Below are 21,440 nucleotides of genomic sequence, written 5' to 3'. Positions count from 1 at the left end.
GACAAACAAACAATATCTGCTGTTTATAAAGAATTCAACACAACCTAGTGCATATATACATACATACACATACATAAAGTACACAGACACAGACTGCTGTGGTCATGCTCATGTTGCATGCAGAGACTGCCACTAGCCAAAAAAAATTGCACACTGCCCGTTGTGCAACACATCATAATAGTCGTCATAATATGTGCAGTAAGGGTAAGCATAAAATGCTGGTGAAAAAAAAGTAAAAATGTACATGTGTGTGTTTAAGATAAAAGCAACATAGCAGACGGTGTCTGTGTTGCCGCAGGGCAGCGCCACAAGTGACAGTATAAATAACAGTAACAGTATATAAAAGTAACAGTCTATTTAACATCTATATAACAGTATATTATATACACTGTTATAGTTATATATTGCATTATTTAAATCTAAAACTGAATATTTGTATGTTCCATTCATTAGCTGCCCCCTGCTGGTTGATGTACAGTATAATTGCCAGGATTTAATAGCATAATGACCATACTGTACAAGTGGCCTGCAATAGACCTGTGGCTGAAAGGAGACACTCTGTATGACATATGCAGGGTTTTTTCGATGTGGACAAAAGATCAAACAATACAACTTTGTGTTTGAATTTATTTAAGTATAAAATTTTAGAAGTAATAAAACAACGTGAACAGCCTTTGACAAAACACAGTTAGCTATCCATTCAGAAATGTACACCGAACCAAACCACAGCTAACAATAATTATACAAGTAAAACCACACATGTTAAACCATGTTAAATTGTCCATGTTATTTAAAATGGAATAAAAAACAAAACTCAGTTATACAGTAAGAAAAAAAAAAAGACAAAACTAGCAAATCTGTCTTATTAATAACAAAACACTCCCAAATAAGCTTTTGACATACTATAGATATTAGTGTCAAACTTTAAATACGCACTCCCTCCTACTCAAAAAATAAAAAATGAAACCCATTGCATCTTTTGCTGAAACTCTGTGTAGCTTCTGTATACAGTGTTAGTCATCTTACTGATGCCCCTGGAGTGAAATGCTAGTTAACTATGAGTTAGGCTTTGGTGTATTTTTAGTGGTTTTTGCCATCTTTCTGGCGCTTGGTCAAGCAGAAGTCCCTCCACGTGCCTGCAAGAAACCACATAACGCATAGTGTTAGTATCATAACATAACCTAGAGGTTAGCTTATCTACTTGCTCTGAATAGAGACATAAACTTTCTAGTGGGACTGAAACAGCTTTCATATGGGTGTGAAGACTACAAATATTTTCAACTCACCATGGACTTCATCTCCCGTCCATCTCCATCACCAGGCTTGTACAAACCTTTCTTACTGTTCTCAACATATTCCTGAGAAGGGAAAGACAATTATAGAACAGTTATTTTACTCTCATTGTATATAAAACAATTAGATGTTCATACAATGCTAAGAATAAAGGTGTTATGGTCAGAAAGCATTGGGGCTTGAGGGAAAAATGGTCCTTTAAATTCATAAATATTCAAGAAATCAAAAATGTCAACTAGGAATATCCTTCTTGGATTTGAGTTGCCAAATATCCATATATGAATTCACACAAAATGTCCTCCAGGGTTACTGTGCATCATTCACTGAAAGCCAATGACCAAGTGTGTCTTTCTACTGAGCTCTGGATTAGAAATATGGACAGTTTTTGATAATTAAAAAAAGGGTCATGTAGCCTGAAGCAGTTGAAAATGTAGGCACTGCACAACAGAGTAAAAGAAAATGCCAACGTCACACAAACCACTGGCTCAAAACAAATCAATAAATAAAAAACATTCCACACTCAAAAAACAATGGGCCTCATGCAAGAAATGTAATTCTGTGAGGTTCGTTCATACAAGTGTTAGTGGAAAAACCTGTCGTAAATTGCTTGTTTTAGCCCGATGAATCGTGAGATTTTCATTAGCATAATTAAAGACCCTAAAATTGCCATTTTTGGCAACCTGCTTTGTTTGAGGGCGAGTTTCAGTCATGAAAATGTTACCAAAAGATGAATTTCACACCGCAGAGGTTCAAGTCTATTTTCAGAGTCAGCGGTGGTATTAGGGGACCAGGGGTCGTCGGGTGCAAAAAAGGAAGATACTGTACAGCGACCTGCAGAAAGACCCGAAGGCAGCTGTAGGTGTGTGAGAATTCTTTAATCAAATGATTACTGAAATGGAAAATTTACTGTGAAGTTACTGTGCCAAAATATTCCAAATATAGAAATATGGTGAGTGCCACAAATGATCTTAAATCACCAGGATGTATCACTTAAAATGAATCTGTTGGTACGGTTGGTTCTTGCATGATGCCCATTGAGCCCCCGAAAGCACAAAATGCTTCTAAAACTCACAGGGGCAGAAAAATGCCCTCTGAAGGAATTGTTTTTTGTTAGTACATTAGTTGTTAGCCTGTATATTCTCTTTAAACACTATCCTCTCACCATTAAGGCCTTGTCCATGTAGTACTCGCGCCCAGAGCTGCCATCATTGTACTTTGTGTCCACAGCAAAGCAGAGGAAGAGAACGTCCACCACATTCTCAAAGACTGAAAGGAAGCAGTGAGCCACCAGGAAGGCAAACAGACAGACGATGAGAAGAGGCAGGACCCACACGGTGTATTCCCTCTGGTAGTTCAGAGCCAGGACGCCGGCGAAAGCTGTACAGGAGACAACAAGCACCTGAGAGTATAGATATAAGACAAGTTAGAAAACATTAAAGCCAGTTTGGTTTGTGGGGAGTTTGTTTCAGTGCACAATACAGCAGAATATGTCTCTGTGCGGTACCTTTCCCAGGAAGAGGACAAAGTCGCCCACAGTGTTGATGGCGGCTACTCGGAGAGCATTCTCCACCAAGATAACGAAAGCGTCCCGGGCAGAGGTGCAGAAACTGGTGCTGTTGATGGCTGTCGCAGTGTAAGCATTCTGAAATAATGCAATATGGACAGTGTAAATACTTAGGATTTTGTTTCCACTGTACAGTATACTAGATTTTCTTCCTTCACCAACCTGAAATTACTTACTTGATTTAGGTATGAAAGGCACTTCTCAAGACACCACAGACAGCAGACACAAGCTTTCAGCATGCAGCGAGCACAGGCGTTTTCCTATGAAAAATAAAGAAATTCACAGGTTAACAAACTTAATAAAAATGTATGACTCAAAAATACTGATGATTCTAACCTACAGGCTCTACATGAGGCCATAATAGAGTTTTTGAGTTTGTAGCATTTAAAAAAAAAACAACTTTGCATCATTTCACAGCTCACCTTTCCTTTGAGCTGGCTGTGGATGTACATTAGGATGAGACGAGGGATCTTAACAAGCGTGATGATGAAGGAGCCTTTGGCCAGAGTACCCAGATGGTAGCGGATGGTACGTACCATGGAGGAGAGGATGGGAGTCACTGGCAACTGGGACTTATTCCTTAAGTTAATCAGATAGAGAGAGAAGACATAATTGAAATTATACTGCCTAAAAACAGAGTTTTCAAATAAACATGAGAAAAAGCGAAGACAACGTTAAGCCTTCCATGTGAACTTCTTTCGTACCTTGTGAAGTAGTACGTGACCACAGCTCCGGCGATGGTCATTTGCTGGAAGGCAAGAATGAACTCACTGATCCAGATGAGACCCACAGCGTGATACCACACCATGTACTGCAGAGGCCCTTGCATTTGATATTCAACCACGCCTGTAGAGTTGTTCTTTACTGGTGTGCCTGTGAAGGAATACAAGTGTGAGTTTGGGTCGGATGTTGTACCGTTCAGTCAGAGTCGTTTTACACGAGACCTAAAACATTTGCATCTACTGTACGTCCCTCTAGATTGCCTTGATATTTTTTAAGCATCCTACCAGGAAACAAGAGCAAACAATTGTACCTTGTCTGACTTTTACTTGTAATTGATGTATGATGGACTACCTTGTCACAACTTCATGAACTCAAAACTTTGAACACGATTCCCAAATTAGCTGGGGACCAACTGTCTGAGATGCATAATATTTCCACACTTCTGAGGGGAAGAAGGTCAAACAACTCAAACTCATTTAACTAAACTAACCAAAAGAAATGCCCTAGGAAAGTTTCACTGTATAATATATATTACAATATTCACTGGGAGCACCTTAGTTTTAATTTCACTACAACTGAAATTTATTAATATGATTTTCACATTTCCATACTTAACCAAAATACACAGAAAATAGTAATCATGAAGCAAGTAAATGTGATGTTTTGACTTAATTTGTGCAGGCCCTTTGTTATTCTTACTTTGCTGGAATTAATAATCAACTGTGGAAAAGAGAAGTGGGAGATGAAGAGAGAAGTTCTTTGACTCCATCACGAGACTGGCACAAGATTCCAAAAGTGGGAGTTTAGTCATGCCACGAAACCAAGACAAAATGTCACAAGTTCCAAACTTAATATTCTACTTGTTTGGGAATGGTACCACTGGCATATGTGATGCTAGGAACTATAGTCTGTGCGCTGCATTGACAACAAAAACCCTTCTGAAGCATGTGCACACAGATATGGCATTCTGAATTGCGAATGCAGTTTTGACCAACATCCACATAAATGAACTACCAGTACTGGAGCTCCCCACTAGCCTCTGTCCTCACCTGAAGTCCCGAGAGAGAGAAGCACAGCGATCCAGTAGACCCAGAAGAGCATGAGGCAAAGGAAGGTCCAGAAAGGCTGCAGAGCCAGCAGGGGAAGGTGGATGAACACTTTACCAGCTACGTGGAACAGGGAGATGGTGAGAGCCACACGCTTCCTCATGAAGAACATCACCAGTAGGAGAACTACCTGGAGGGTTACACAAAGAACGGTGATCTAATTAATTCATTGAAATGAGCTGTGGCATTAAGGAATTCAGTTTAAGCAAACACACCTTTTCCCATCTGTTGAACAGAAAGACATGAATTCACCCTTCCTATCTTACCGTGTCTAAATCCCACAGGCTGTGTTAAGTACTAAAAACATGATTTTACTTACTTAGTGAAGCTGTGAAAAACTAATATTACTCTAGTGCAGTGGTCTTCACTATTTTTTTTTTCCATGAGAGCCACACTGATAGGACAAAGTCAGGAGATCCACTTTTACCACAACGTATCAAAAGTTCCATCCAGTCATAAATAGCATGTCTGCTTATCAATCTGTCATCCCTGAACATACAATTTGCAATTTTTTGAACATTAGCCCAATACGTATCTAACCATCCAAGAGCACATTCGGTGTCAAGAGCTAGAAAGACCGCCCACACTGACAACTCCGCAGTGAGTCAGTGTTATGGACGGAAGGGCAGAGCAAGTTTAAATATCTTTTCTAGTCTATATTTCTTACTCTTTTGGGTATTTTTTTTTAAAAATATAAATTATTTGTAATAGAGCAGACCTAGGTTTATGTTATAGCTCTGCTTGTTTTTAATGTTTTTATGAAATATCTGAATCGACTGCATGATCATATCACCGTATTATTATTATTATTATCACCGCCACAAATTAAAGCTTGGCGAGCCGAAGGAGGGTCGTTAGCCACACAATGAGTAACACTGCTCTGGTGACATAGGATACTGTATCACCAAATGCATGAACACATACTGTACAGTACCTGTGCAGTCAGACATACCGTGAAAATTGTTGCACCAATTGCATACACAAGCAGGGCCTTTACATTGTCTGAGGCAACTTCTTTTCCAAATACTGATAAGGTGTTATTATCAAGGGCTCTCCTGTGGTCCGCATAGAGCCACCAGAGGACGACTGTCCCACCTGCAAAAGATCAGAGCAGAAAAGAGTTCAAACCTGAATACAATAACATCCTGTGCTGTTGTCTTGTATCAAAATAATGCCAGTGAGAGAGCCAAAATAAAACATCAACATATTGAAACATGTCAAAATGAATTGGATGCGTAGGTGCGAGAACATACATGTAGGTATGTTTTTGAAAGTTACCTATAGAGCCAATGATTACCAGAATTGTTAGAATCCACACCAGCACTTTGGAGATGTAACGAATGACAACCATCATGATCAGGGACAGGACTGAGAAAAAAAAACAAAAACAAAAACACAGTGCATCATATTAGAATATAAACACTACTAACATGGAACATGTTACATCATGAAAAGTGCGGCGTTTTAAGTTATATCTGTTCATTGTGAGGTTTGATAAAATATTGCTTTATCTTAAACATACACTGAACTATGCAATGCAAATAAGCCATGGGGTTTTTTATGCCATTAAAACCGGAAGTGAATGAGAAAAGGCCAGACATCCCACATGTGGAAACTGTCATGCTATAAATGATGTGGCCTTGACAATCAATACAAACCAGACAGATCAAATAATTGAGACAAAAGAGATAAAATTGACATGGGATCAGTTCTGTCTTTTTGCTGTAGCAATGGGAGGAGTTCGAGCCGACCTTAAATGAATGCCTGTGGGCTAAATTTCAGCGGATACAAGTCTGTAACCACTCAGACATTTCCTGTTATTTTTCATGACAAAAATAGCTTTGCTTCAAAAGGTTGCCTTCCTACTGACCAGTGGTGGAATGTAACAAAGTACATTTACTCAAGTACTGTACTTAAGTACAAATTTGAGGTACTTGTACTTTACTTTCTTTTCATGCCCCTTCCTACTTCTACTCCGCTACATTTCAGAGAGAAATACTGTCCTTTTTACTCCACTACATGAATCTGACAGCTTTAGTTACTAGTTACTTTACAAATTAAGATTTTTGCACAAAAAACACATGCAGTTTGTAAAATCTGATGTTTTATTGTTAAACTACCCAACAATATAACGGCCTACAAGTCCAGCTGAAACGATTAGCTGATTAAACATTTAGTTGATTGACAGAACTGTTTGGATCATTTCCAGTTTCTAAAATGTGAGGGTTTTTCTGCATTGAGTACTTTTACTTTTAATACTTTAAGTACATTTTCCCGACATTTTTACTCAAGTAACATTTTCAATGCAGGACTTTTACTTGTAACAGAGTATTTTTACAGTGTGGTATTAGTACTTTTACTTAAGTAGGATCTGAATACTTCTTCCACCACTGCTACTGAGAGCTCATGAGCAATTACGGCTGTGCAGTGGGAGCAGCAGCAGACAAATTAAATAAAATAAAAAATAAACATACCAGTAATTTTTTCATTGGATAAAAACAAGTCACAAAATGCCTGAAATAATGCCAGATGTGTATGTTATACCTAAAGCCAGCAAACAAAGGCCCATGATGATCTCCTTGCTGGCCATCACCCCAGCAATGACCCGACGCAGCACAGTGTTGTCACTGACAAATGTGATGAATGCCTGGGCGAATTCTGCATAGCATCCGATATCCACAGGAATACAGCGGTGTAACAGTGGGACAGATTTACTACAAGCATGACAAAGATGAAGAACATGGGTTTATTATTATATATATTATTTATTGTTTTTAATGGACAGTGCTTGAAGTAGAGGACTACGGACTGTGGTAGATTATCTAGATCTTTCTACATTATTTATTTGGGTTTTAGGTTAGGCTACAGTGCATATTTGTGTGAAATTTTGTTTTGGAATTAACCACTGAAATACAAAAAAGAAATAGTAACTGGATGAATGGTGGACTTCCTTTACTCATGAAGTGGGTTTGAACTCACTGGATCTGTGAGATCTGTGATGTTATCCCTATCCCAATCTCCCTAACCCTTTAATTTAAAATATGTTCACTATATAAACGTTAAAGACATACACATCTTTGTCATTTGCTGTCATTGTTTAAACATATTGTACCCACATCAGCTTCTCTAAACCCTTGACCAGCCCCAACTGGATGTGCCCTTTTCCAAAAAAATAACTATAATGGCACTAAAAACAGCGGAAAACTGATGCCGGTAAGAATGTAGTCTCGTCCAGTGATACCTAACTTTCTTGTTTATGAGTTGATAATTAATCAAAAAGAATATGTTTGATTACCTTGGTGGAACAGGGAGTTTGGGACATTTAGTGAATCTGTCTGAACTGCTTGTGTATCTTGTAGGAGAAATATCATAGGAGCAGAGATGAGATCCTATCAACATGAAAACACAAAATTAGATAACATGTTCAACATATTTAATACACATCTGCAAGTAGTTATAGCGGTATTCAATGTATGTCCCATTTAAGTACAACATTTCTTATAAATACATGTAAATATCAGTAAACTGAAACTCTCCTGTAATACAGTGGACCACATTCTCTCTAAAACATTTTCACTTGTGTACTTTTCTCACCATTATTCAGAGCAAACTGCTTTAAATCGCTGTATTCTTTCAGTTCAGCAGCAGGACATTTGGAGACACACAGAGCAATCGACTTGATCTTCCTGTTGATTAAATCAAGGTTGCAAGGGTCTAGAAAGAAAACATACCTGATAAGAAGAAAACATTCAGATTAATTAACTGGTCAATATAAAGTGCTACCCTTCCCTTTAAAATAAGAAACTACTTTCTTTTGAACAAAATAAATATCAGTATATTTGGTTATAACTATGCCAGGCGGGACTCTTCTGTCTAGGCAGAAAATTTAAGATGGGGACATTGCTACCCCGTCGCACAGATCCGTCTTTGTAGCCAAAACGCCTTTTAGTCAAAGCCTCCATGGACAATCAGCCCATCAATAAAGCATGACCCATTGTTCCAGTAAAACTGGGCCTACAGGCTGCATGCTGATGGAAAGCTACTGCCCAAAGGAGGAATAAAATCAAAGACTTCTCACATAAATTATGACAAGAGGAGAATTTGTGACAATTCTGTCCGGGTGATAAAAATACCCATTAACCCAGTCTTTCTTAGTGAAAACACTATAAAAAGTGAGATATGCCCTTAAACTATGATATTCAGTCAGATATGGGAGAAACTTAAGCAGCAGAGCACAGCGCGACATGAGTCAGTGTAGCACTGTGTTGGTGATATTAATCTACATTAACCTTCTGACTGATGACATCTTATTCTCTTCAATTTATGCAAATGACGTTGCTCGAACAGACCTAACATCACTGTCCTGGACAGAGAAAACACATTTTGTGCATTTGTCTTAACGTCTTCTGTTGGAAGCTTCTACAGCTTCTGTGTAAGAGTAAATTATTATACTGCTATTTGCAATGTGTAATTTTCAGATGAATGTAAGAAGGTCATGGTCTGGACAGCTGAACCGTATCAACTATGTACGCCAGAACGGGAGGTAAACTGATGTGTTTACAAACAGCTTTGTTTGTGGCAAATTAGATTAGGATTACATGGTGCAATCCTTGCATGCACACAAGTAATGTTGAACGCCTTCTTCTGTGCCACCAACACTCAACTACAGAGGGGTAGGAGGGGGGCGAAGGGCCTCAACTAGGGCTGAAACGATTCCTCAAATAACTCGAATAATTCGATCACAAAAAATCCTTGAAGCAAAATTCTTTGCCTCGAAGCTTCATTAAATCAACGTAATTAAGGTTGTACGGCTCACTGTGTTTCCGCACGGAGGATAATTACTAGCGCACACAACAGGTTGACGCTTCTGTGGACACAAGACCGTTTCTATACTGTCTATGCACGAGACTGACGGCCCAGATTACAAATGAAGGAAGACGAAAATAGCGAGGGTCTAAGAAAAGAGACAGGCGAGAGAAAACGACAGAAAGTTTGGGATCATTTTAAGCTGCAAACATGCTGCTACATCGTCTCTGTAGAAAACATGCAGTCTACTCATCCATTCCACGGAGCGAACCCGACACAAGGTAGCTAGCTAACTAACGTCTGCTGCTCTCGTCCACCGCGCTGTTTTACACAACTAGCCTACAGCATGCTACTCTGCAATTAGCGATGTTTTACCAACAAGCTAAAACGAGAGCTGTCGGTTTGTAGTCTAACTGTTTATTAGTTTGCTACTAATCTTTGGAAACTTAGCTGCTGCTGGAGACAAACCGGCTCCACCCCAGCATGGCCACTTAATATGCACGTGAATGACAGCTCTTTCGCATATCCAGTGCAAAGAGCCAGAGGCAAGAAAGGGAAGGGGGCGAAAAATATTAACATTTGGGCCACCAAAAATGAATTTGGCAATAAAAAAAAAAAAAAATGTTTACATTTTTTTAGTACACAGCAATAATAAATATTTACTGTTGCTGTTTACTAAGTATTTCTTATCCGATTACGCGATTAATCGATGGAATAATCGGTAGAATACTCGATTACTAAAATAATCGATAGCTGCAGCCCTAGCCTCAACATGTCTACTTTAATATACTGAATCTATAACTAAATGTTTGGTCACTGTAGGCGAACTAATCAGGAAAACAGAGTAAGTTAAAATATGTTTGAACTACATTCGCTGCATATTCAATACAAGAAAAAGATGATTTTGATGTAAATAAACCCCTATCCCAAATAAAGTAATCTGTAACAAATCAGACTAACTTGTTTTCTGTCATGTCCCGGCCACTGAGGGGTACTCCCTCGATCTTGGCGTTATTCTTGCCACAAGTGTTGCCATAACTGTCATATCCTGAGATAAGCCTGGAGGCAGCTCCTGTGGCGATGGGAAAGGCACATATACACACCTGCAGACGACACAGATAGATAGCACCATGAACTCATCTTTAAATCGGTTATTTTGACAAAATCTTGAACCAAAACTTGATTTTTAATTTGCCAACCACTTTGGATCCAGTTTTATGGTAAACTCACAATGCAGTCTAATACAACAGTCCAGCAATAAGGTTTCATTAAGGTTATAATGTTCAGTTTTTGTTTAAACTGTTTTAGAGAGGTGTTGGTTCAGCTTTAAGGTCATTTTGGAGGATATAGGTTGTGGTGCTGTTGAACAGATTTTGTATTACACTAACAGGTATTTCTAATCATTTGTCTACCCCATTTATATCAGCGAGGGAGGATTTAATATCAAACACCTCACAGTATAACACAATGTAATTCAACAGAACCACAAACAAACTACAGACTCCAAAATGACTATAAAGTTGAATAAAAACTGCACAGCTATGCAAAGGTTAGCAACTGTTAGCATTATAGGGCCACTTCACTGATCTCCAACTTTATTTCTAAGCATTCGTCAGTATACCATGAAAGCATATAGACAGACATGCATGAATACACAACAACAATTGGTGGTTGTTGAACTGTATTACAATACAATGTCTCCCTAACTGATATAAATGGAGTGGACAATGTATTAGAATCGTATACAATGCAATACAACAGCTACACAAATTAGTCCCCAAAATGGCCATGCAGTTAAATCAACACACATCTAAAAAAAAGTTTCAAAAACATGTCGTATTTTGACCCTCATACATGTAAGACTCATTGCAGGTCTGTTGTTGTGACTGCCTCAGCTATAGCTTGGTGGACATGTGTAAACGCACATTCAACTGAAAACTTACCATCCCAATGCAAAACAACGTGAATATGATGAGCCATGGGATGTCCGTGCAGCTCCGCTGCTCCAGTGGTTTCCAATCACGTTTGCTCTGCCAAGGCATAAATAATAAGACGATTAAAGATAACACAGATATCCTTAATTCTGTTTTGTTGTGGCTGCTGCTGCGCAGTATAGCTGTATAGTCCCCGCTGGTCCAAAATCAGCAGACAAATATCATTGTGTTGCTGCTGCTGCTGCTGTAAAACAAGCTGCCACTGCTGAAGAAGTGACGCTATCGTTAAACAGATTGTATCAAAGTCCTCTGCGAATTAGCGTTACAATTTTCAAGTTTTAAAGCCATAACTTACATCATATTGTAGCTAACTTACCTCGGTGCTGTTACAACATCCCATTGTGAACAACTTCAGCTAACTTTAACGAAAACAAAACTTGAACTGCCTTTTTTGCGGTTAAACTTTCTCAGTGCATTTCCCTCTCGCTTTCGCTTCTCTTTCTACCTAAAACTCCCACAACGACAAAAATATAAAACTTTGTTGTTTTTTTTGTGTTCAATTCAGAAACAAATTAACGCTGATTTGTGAAAATCCCGAAGTGCAGGTAAACACGGAAGAAGCCAACTTTCTTATGATGCCTTCACAGGCTATCAGAAATATCCGATTTAGAATTAAAGGAGAGATACAAGAGATTCAATTCAGTTCAGAGTTCACAAGGGAAACTTGATCTGCAGTTGGCGGTACAAAAAATAACAAAACACTTTAAAAACACAATAAACATGGCACAAAATATTGAAGCAGCCAACAACCAACAGAATGATTAAGAGCAATTTCACCTTTTATTTTATTTTTATTTAGAATTCAATTTACAAATATTCAGTCATCACAGTTCATAAACATAAAACTGTACATAAATAAGTACACATTACATAATATTAAAGTAAGTATGAAAGTAATATTTTAAAAGAGCAATTTCATCACTTCAAAGTGAACAGCGCATTTGTTTTTTTTGCCACCTGAAGCTCGGTGAAATGACAATACACCACTGAAGAAACATAGGCTTTGTTGAAAGAACATCTCAATAATTGAGAATTGGTCGGCAGGAACCCACAGACCTTCTTGGTTGTCTCAATTGCTCATATAGAATTATTGTGCGTGTATGGAACATGAAAATCAATTGAAACACTACCAACTCCAAATACAATTATTATTATTATTATTATTATTATTATTATTATTATGTTGTTGTTGTTGTTGTTGTTGTTGTTGTTGTTGTTGTTGTTGTTCTTCTTCTTCTTCTTCTTCTTCTTCTTCTTCTTCTTCTTCTTCTTCTTCTTCTTCTTCTTCTTCTTCTACAAAAGTGGAGTCCGTGCAGGATTTAGAAAGTTACAATGTGCAGTGAAAGCAGCATAGCTATCTGACGCTGGAGCGGCTGGAGACATAGGACACACGTGTTGAATTTGGCGCCGTTTGCTGGAGTAATGAAGTAATAAAGGCTAACGTTAACTGTTAACTGTGATTAATTCTGTATGAACATAATTCATAGTTTGGCCAGGTCTGTCTCTCGTAATGGCAGAAAAAAAATATAAAGACGACTAAAGTTTAATTGGCTAAAATTGACCGTAACGTAAAGTTAACTTGGCCACCTTAGACTGCCATTACACCTACAAAGGTGAGTAATGGATGAGCTTCACGTTCATAGACTGTCTTGTTCAAGTTATGAGATTTGTCCGTAACAGTTGGTTTCAGTTATTCGTCTCTATGTGCGAACAGTCTCTCCTATTATAAAATCGACACTTTGAGACGTTGAAGGTTTTACTTGCCTCTCCTACTCCTGCTACATTCCGCATGTATGCTAGCCGTGTAGGTTTTACATTGAAAAAGCAGAGGACAGGCTGGCCAATAAGCTTGAGGGGCACTAACGTGGACCACACAGTTATGCTAGTTTACCGTTTACAATTCTGCATGTTTTTTTCAGTCTGTTAACGCTGACAGTGTGTCCAAAATATACAAATCTACATATTCAAATCTAAATGTATAATACCAAATGGTTGCTTATCTAATACTGTATAGAACAGCTCCCCACATTGAAAAATGAGGTTTTGTCGCCCCTAGCAGTCTGTGTCATGTTATTACAGCCAGTTTCTTACATTAAATGCTAATTGTTTGATTAATTACAGACACTCCCAGGTAGCCCTGCTGCCAGGGGACTACAGGGCTTTATCTTTGCTCAGAGAGAGTGGGGATGCCTGCTGACAAGGAGACTGCTGCAGACACTCCAGCTGAAGGATGGTCTCCTCACTCACTGCAATCTCACTGCATGTGTTAGGAGCTTTCGAGAGACACACATATGTCCAAGCAAAGGCAAAGGTTAGTGAATCCTAGTTGAATCCAGTCCATGTAAAAAAAAATGGCTCGTGGCTCCTGACAAGTCTTTTTTTAAAGTAGCAACTTTTTCTCCCCTGCCTGCTGTTTTTCAAGAGGTTTCTTGGCCTCATAGTGAAGGTTTATAGTGAACACTTCCTGAGTGGGCTGAAATGTTAAACAGTATCCTGAAGAAGAAGTGTCTTGCGTAGTATTATCCTTTTGCTCTTATTGCACTAAACGTTTCTACTGCATTGCATAGAAAACCGGAAGGGAAGGTAAATATTTAACTGTGGCAGTCTTATCCACTTTTCACAAGGTACAGTTGACAGCCGTAGATCTTATGAATAATCTCTTTTTTTAAACTGAATTCCAGACAGATAAACATGCACATTTTCATACCTGATTAGGGATGCACCGATCCGACTTTTTCAGTCCCGATACCGATGCCTGGGCTTTGTGTATCTGTCGATACCCGATACTGATCCGATACTGTTGTTGAATTAATAATAAACTGTATACCTTTTGCACCTTATACCTTCCTTCCACCATGTGGAAGAGACTAAAGGCACCAGACTTTCCTAACTAAACATTACTTTCCTAACTAAGACAAAATAACATAGATGTAATGTATTGAATTCTTATTTATTTGTTATTTAAAAAACAATTGTGCATTCAAATCGAAAATATAATGTAATCAAACTTCTTAAAATAAATTTAAATAAATAACAATAATGGGCCTTTATATAGATTTATAATGGCTTATTCTACTGTCAGGAGTACATAGAATATCACAAAAACATTTTAATGTCATGTTTACTAAAAGCTTTGATTACTAAAGGGTTTGCTTGGCTCATCAACATTATACAATAACGTTAATATGAAGGAGAATCCATGAAACAGTTACAGAATCGAAACAATTTTTTTTCTTCTGCAAACAGCAAAGTAGTAAAATAAACTCAAATCGAATGAATACGCATACAAACAACTTTAACATTGTTTCCCTTTCAAAACAAAATAGTTGTAAGCTAGTTGTATAAACACTACCTTGGCCACAGGTAAGTTAGGTTGTAGTGGGCGACTGAACGTAGCTCCGCTGTCAGCCTCCTTCGCTGTTTGAATAATGTTTGTAGGTTGGCGGACGTATTTCAGCGAGGCAAGACATCTTAAATCCAGTGTTTTAATCATTGCTCTGAACCCGTCTTTCTCAACGGTCTGTAGCGGGACCGTAGCTGGATTGCGTTCATAATGTTGCTCTGCTGCATGCTTGAAGTGACAAGTCTTTCACGTTAGCACTGTAACGTTAGCATGTTAACGTTAGTACAGCCGAGTAGCGTTAGAGCGACGGGCGACAACAGTGGCTAAATTATGTCCGATTTTTTAGAAAACAAAAAACCTTGCAACAACAGACGGCTCCTCTCTTGAGCATACGTTGGTCTGGTGTATCTCCGGTCTTTCTTCATCCTCTAACTTTCTTCTCTGTTCTTGAATGTGCAGTAGTGACCGGAGCCTCTCTCAACCAAAACCCGTCTACGGAAAGCCGTTCCACTCCCTATTCAGCCCCATTGTACCGAATTTGGTTGCAGTTCCACCAGAGTTCCACTGGGGGTAATCGCGGTCCAGTGCTAAATGAATGGGACTCTATGGAGCTAGACGGCTAAATTTGTCTCTTTCGCCTGATTGTTGTTGAGAAATCTCAGATTTGATTGTAGTTTTTGCAAGTTCAACATGGATTATAGGTCAAAAGTTGAATGAACGAGTACTTGTGTCCTTTCGATTTCTTACAGGTTGAGTCGTTGTTGCCCATAACACGCTAGCATTCTGCTAATGAATGCTGATTGGTCAGTGAAGGACTGATTACGACCAGAGATCCCGCTTGACGGCATCCAAAGCAGAACCAGAATGTCAGAGTGAATATTTCGGCATGGTCTTTAAAACATTAGCAAACCTCTTTCTAGCACGTGTATTAACAGGGAGAGCCTAACCTGTCAGCTGTGTTGTCGATGCTTCGAGAGAACAAAGGAAGCGACTCAGAGCTTGCCGTAAAGCAGTATCTCTGGCCGTATATGTGTATGACGTCATTGACATTTTAAAAGGCTTTTTAGAACAAAAAAGCCACTTTAAAAAAATCTAACACCCAGCAGTGTGTATTTTCTTAGCCTCCCCTTTCGAATGCAACATTCAAATTACTAGACAAAAAAATGATATCCTGAGAAAAGTGGATTTTGAGGGGTATAGCTCCATAGAGTCCCATTCATTCTGCACTGGCCTGTGTGCGCCCCCTATATGGAACTCTGGTGGAACTGCAACCAGTTCAGAAGCCGGAAGTAACGAGAGAGTGGAACTTCTTCCCTTATTAGAAATTCTTTGTCCCAACTTAACAGACTGTTATGCTACCTGGCTAGCTAGCAGCTATAACGTTACCCAACATGCCGTTCGGCGGTGTAGCTACATTTATAAATGTAAAATTATTAGTGTTAGAAACTGTTTAAGTCACAAATTGTTATGTGCTATGGTGTTTTATCCTTTTAAAGAAAGTTAGTTGCGGGTTATTAATTGTTGTGTTATAAAGTTACTACCATGAGTGAGAAGGGTCCCAGTGCTGCGACGGAGGGAAAAATAAAATAAAAAATTGGATCGGCCCGAGGATCTCTTAATTTTTCCGATCCCCGATCCAGCTATTTTGTCAATATCGGGGCGGATATCCGATCTTAATATCGGATTGGTGCACATCTATACCTGATAATAGCTGTTATTGTGTCAGTATGGATTAAAAGCAAAAATAAGAATAAGGAAATAGAGATCTGGCAGAACCAGAACATATGATGAATACAACACTATCATGTGTGAGTGAACAAGGGCAGATGTTGGGCGGTTACATTTGGAACCAAAATGCAAACTAACATGGAGTAGAAACATAAGTGTTCAGAGGTCTCTCTCATCATATGAAACGGCTCCTGGCCCCTCATCTGCTGACTCTTCGTCTCAAGTATTTCCAGCTGATGCTGCTGTGGCAACAGTGTCCAAGAACAACACGTTTTTCTGGATCTCTACTGGAAGAGTCAATGCCAGCACAGCATATGTTGAGCAGGATCCTGGGGGGTTGGGGGTTGTAGTATGTCACTATCCTGGCCCTCACAAAGTCTGATCCAAGCTCAAGAATCATTCCTCATAAACAACAAGACAAGAGGATAAATAGTATGTGTCTCTGTCCTCAGATGCTTTCAAGAATCAAGCTGTTAGAAATTGTCAGGCTTTGGAGGATGTGATGAATTCCAAAAGGCAAATAATTTGGAGCGTCTACATTGCAACTACTTTTATTTTTTGTGGAAGGAAAAGGGCGGTGATAAATTACTCACTTTTCAGTTTCACAATAGATTCTTTGTAAATGACTTGACCTTTGTTAATAAAATTTTCACTTACTTCATGTGGAACATCATACGAAACACATTATAGTTTGAAGTTTGAGTGTTTAAATTAGCCCAACTCTGAGTTTGAGTTTCAACATTACAGTAAAGAAAAGGTCAAAAACAAAAGCAAACTTAAACATCTGCTTGGTAAACAAATGTAAGGATACGAGATGGTGGCATGTTTTTAATATCAGCCAGTGAAACACTTGCCACGTTTAATGCTAATGTACACGTGAGTATTATGTGTATGGCTGTGTACATACACTGGTGCGGGTGGTTATAGGTTGATGGGACATTTGTTTGAGTCAGAGTATGCATATTAAATCCAGCTGTTGTCACCAAATAGCCCTGTCTTGATCCATATGGAACTGTCTGTTTGCAGGTTGATTGTCTTAGCGGAACATAGACTGCATTTACTTGCACAATGTATCCCCGACTCACATATCCTCTTTTAAGAAATAGTATATTTTTTTGTCTTTAATTGGATGTAATGCCTGCTGAAACAGGTTGTTACAATCTGATCTGCAAACCAATCGTTTGAGGAGATAAAGGCTGTTTGATTTGGAAGGAGAGTCAAGTCAATTTTTCTTTATACAGCCCAAAATTAAAAGTCACAAATTTGCCTCAAAGACCTTTGCAATCTGTACAGCATATGGCACCCTCTATCCGCAGACCTTTGCCCCCCTCAAAAATCATGCAGTTGTTGTGTACAAAACAAAAACAATAGTACAGTAGAACTACAGTGTGGAGAAACAGGACAATGAAATTAGGTGGATAGATTGATCATATATGATGAATTTGGATCCAGGACCTGGGCCACACAACCTCCACTCTACCATGAAGACCTGTAAAGAAGACAGACTACACATCTAAATCATATACAAGACAAGAAACTCAAGGATACCATTCATATAGAAGAAGAGAGACAAAACAACTGAGTATCCTGGAGAATGAAGATCCAGGATGTCTGGAATAAGGCACAGACAGCCCAAGGGAGCAAGAGGGAGAGGCAAGAGTTCTTAAAATGTGATAGCTTTCTTGGTTGGAGTTTTTGTTTATGCCTGCTGTCCAGGATGAGGTCACGGTCTCTGTTTTTCAGAAGGGGGATTTTCTGGGACATGCAATTGCTATTGCTATTTTGTAGCGTGGTCATGGTCTTGTTTGAAGACTCATTACATGTATATTAGTATCTTATTTTCTAATAAGCCTGTGTATATAATGGGTATATTGTTTTCAGGCACCTTAAAAGCAGGATATCCAAATATGTATAATGTTTACAAGCAGCAACACAAGAATTAGATATTCCAATCGCCTCAGTATTAACAGGAAACTGGTGTGTGGGGTATTGTGTGTTTTAAATGTACAAGATATGGGCAAAATAATTGGAGCCTTAACAGACAATGATGTTTCTCCCCAGTGAATGTTGCTGGTGGTTTTGTATTTACACTATTATGTTTGCTGATGTGATGTTTACAGTCATGGGACACTAATGGGCCTTTCTCAGTGTGCGAGACAGTGTTTTTCACTGTCGTCATAAATAGGGATGCACCGATACAAAACGTTTGGCCGGTACCGATATTAACATTACTGTTATGGCTGATAACTGATATTTACCGATATGATCTGTATAAAACAAGTTTTTATGATAATCATATTTTGTACATGTACTGAAAAACACGTTTAAATACTGTGAATTTAAAAAAAGTAATGTCTTTCTTTATTTGCAAAACATTTGGAAAAGCCCATAAATCATAAATGTACCACATTGTTCCCTCTCAACAAGTTACAGGGCTACCATGGAAAACACAAGTAACTAACAGTGTTAGTTTTAGGCTACTTGCTACTACAAGTTGTAGCAAGTGTATAACTTAATGAAAGTGCAGTTTTACTCACATCTGTGAAAAGTTTGGATCATAAATCAATAACTAAGGATCATTTAACAGACTGACAAGGTTTTATGACTAATCAGGGTTTTCCTTGGGCTGACAAGGGAGAGATCACTAAAGCAAAACTTGTAGGAGCTGCTTGTCACTAAAATGAGAATAGCTGGTCCACCTTAAAGGTCTTCCCAATTTAAGTTAGTGAGTCTAAGCTGAAGTGGCTAGCTCTGTACCAGCTAACCCCCTTCACTTTTTTTTAAAGATTATTTTTTGGGTTTTTCCGCCTTTATTCGATAAGACAGCTAGGTGAGAAAGGGGGAGGACATGCAGGAAATCGTCACAGGTCGGACTCAAACCCTGGACCTTTGCGTCGAGGCATAAACCTCTCAGAATATTTGCGCCTGCTCTACCCACTGACCCAACCCGGCCACAACCCCCTTCACTTTAACGAGCAGGTAGCAAGCAGGACACAGGAACTTGACTTGGGTCTTGAAGAGTAGTAGCATTTATTCACCGACTGTACACAGACTGCACTGACACGTTCACAGCTATAACCTTACTGCTAAGTTCATACTCACTGACACACACACCTCCCTCTCTCTCTTTTTCTCTCTCTCTACATCGCACACTCTCCATATCCCAAAAACACACCCACACCAGCAGCGCACTGACACACACAATGGCAGTTAGACAGAAATAATCACGGTTGTTCACATCGGACCAGTTTAGCTCATCCGACCGATGCTGATGTATAAAAAAATTATTAACATTGGTCGGTACCAATATGATTGCTGATATATCGTGCTCCCCTAGTCATAAAAATATAAGGCACAGATGACATAAGTCTATATCATTGATTTGACAAACCAAACACTCTACAGCAGTCACACATATACAGTAAAATAACATTCTTTCTTGTCTCTTACACACACACACACACACACACACACACACACACACACACACACACACACAAACACAAACACAAACACACATATCCTCTCACAAGAAGATTAGATAGATTATTTTAGTCTGGAGATTGATATGGTCTGTATCCTCAATAACTTGTACTTCCTGTTCCCACGGTAACAGTCACACTATAACCCAGCATCAGCGGCCAAGACCCCCTCGGTTTCTCCCATGATGACGACTTGCATTTAGATCCAGATGATTGAAGACCATTTTTTAATTAAGACAGCAATGTAGCCCTCAGCTGTCTTTCTAAATGGTTTTAAGTTGTGTCATCTGCATTGGGATGTTTCATTCAAGATTATTGCAATTGCTCAAGTTCCCACCCAGGCCTCAAACGTTGTTATTTAAACTGGCATGACTCTAGGCTTTTGAAAAGGAGTTGTTAACCACAGGGCATAGCAAGTGACAGGAAGGGATTGCACAGATCTTGGTGTGGTTTGTTGATGTTGTTTTTAGATGTTCAGATGAGATTCTGGCATTTAGTTTAGTTTTCTTTTTAGTGGAAATGAACCCAAGATCCGTTTTCACAACTTCACATAACTATGGGGCAAGTACAGTATAAAATGGTTATTTAAAGAAGCCTTAAAATGGGTGCAACAAAATCTTCTCAAAGCAGTCTCTGTATATGCAAGGTCTCAAAATTATTCAGTTATGGGCGGGACAGGTTTTTTTTTTTCTTTATAAGCGTCACCTACATTTTCCTACATGGGCAAACACTGTGTTCTTCAATGCCCATGATTTAGACTGGCTTATTTTTCCAATAATAAACTATATCAGTGAGGAATGTGAGGCTGTTTCCTTTGGACCCTCACTGCTCCACTTAAGAAGCAGAGGGGTCGAACAGTGGGGGATTATATGGTGAATCATGAATAGGTCTTTCTTAACCATATATGTGAACATTCTAAACATGTGAGCAATGATGCTGCATGCTTGTGTAAATTCTCATGCTTGTCCTCTATGACGAGGGACTTAGAAATGGCCTGTAGCGGTGACTCTTACAGGGCAAACAAATATTCTGAAATAACTCTCCTATACAATACATATTCATGTACATAGATTCAAAAATATACTGCACACAAATTATCACAAAAAACAGAATATTTTGGTTCATATTATCTCAAAATGTTTTGTGAAGCCATAGTCAAATGTTAGCATGTTAACATGCTTAACTTATATAGTGAACATGGTAAACATTTTATCTTACAAACATCAGCATGTTAGCATTGTTATTGTCTGCATATTATAGGGCTGCAGCTATCGATTCATTTAGTAGTCAAGTATTCTACTGATTATTCCATGCAAATAGCGCCGCTTCACGAAGCTTTGCGGCACATTCGTGGCGCATTTACGGCCAGTGTGTCCCAGGGCTTAGATTTCTTCAAGCTAC

At 38.8% G+C, this 21,440-nt stretch overlaps 1 protein-coding gene across 1 annotated transcript; it reads right to left on the bottom strand.

The window, feature by feature from the left end:
* Positions 1–609: 609 nt before the first annotated feature.
* Positions 610–12,076, bottom strand: slc44a1a (solute carrier family 44 member 1a). Its single transcript, XM_078260679.1, has 16 exons — positions 11,803–12,076; positions 11,436–11,522; positions 10,453–10,595; positions 8,281–8,417; positions 7,982–8,075; positions 7,231–7,400; positions 5,965–6,054; positions 5,639–5,781; positions 4,630–4,816; positions 3,562–3,730; positions 3,280–3,436; positions 3,034–3,117; positions 2,798–2,935; positions 2,456–2,692; positions 1,287–1,358; positions 610–1,136 (listed from the first exon to the last, which is right to left on the bottom strand). Exons 1-16 carry the CDS (start codon positions 11,824–11,826, stop codon positions 1,113–1,115), a joined length of 1,956 nt encoding a protein of 651 aa, XP_078116805.1. The 5' UTR covers positions 11,827–12,076; the 3' UTR covers positions 610–1,112.
* Between the last annotated feature and the right edge of the window lie 9,364 nt (positions 12,077–21,440).

Source organism: Sander vitreus, chromosome 2, assembly GCF_031162955.1.
Source record: "Sander vitreus isolate 19-12246 chromosome 2, sanVit1, whole genome shotgun sequence".
Taxonomy (NCBI): domain Eukaryota; kingdom Metazoa; phylum Chordata; class Actinopteri; order Perciformes; family Percidae; genus Sander; species Sander vitreus.
The sequence above is the reverse complement of the archived record's forward strand: the minus strand, read 5'-3'. Positions and strand labels throughout refer to the sequence as shown.

Coding starts and splice junctions, on each gene's coding strand:
- slc44a1a (XM_078260679.1), bottom strand. CDS start 11,826: ATGGGATGTTGTAACAGCACCGAG. Junction 8,076..8,280: donor GCAGTTTGCTCTGAATAATG/GTGAGAAAAGTA, acceptor TCATGTTGATAG/GATCTCATCTCTGCTCCTAT. Junction 7,401..7,981: donor AAACTCCCTGTTCCACCAAG/GTAATCAAACAT, acceptor TCATGCTTGTAG/TAAATCTGTCCCACTGTTAC.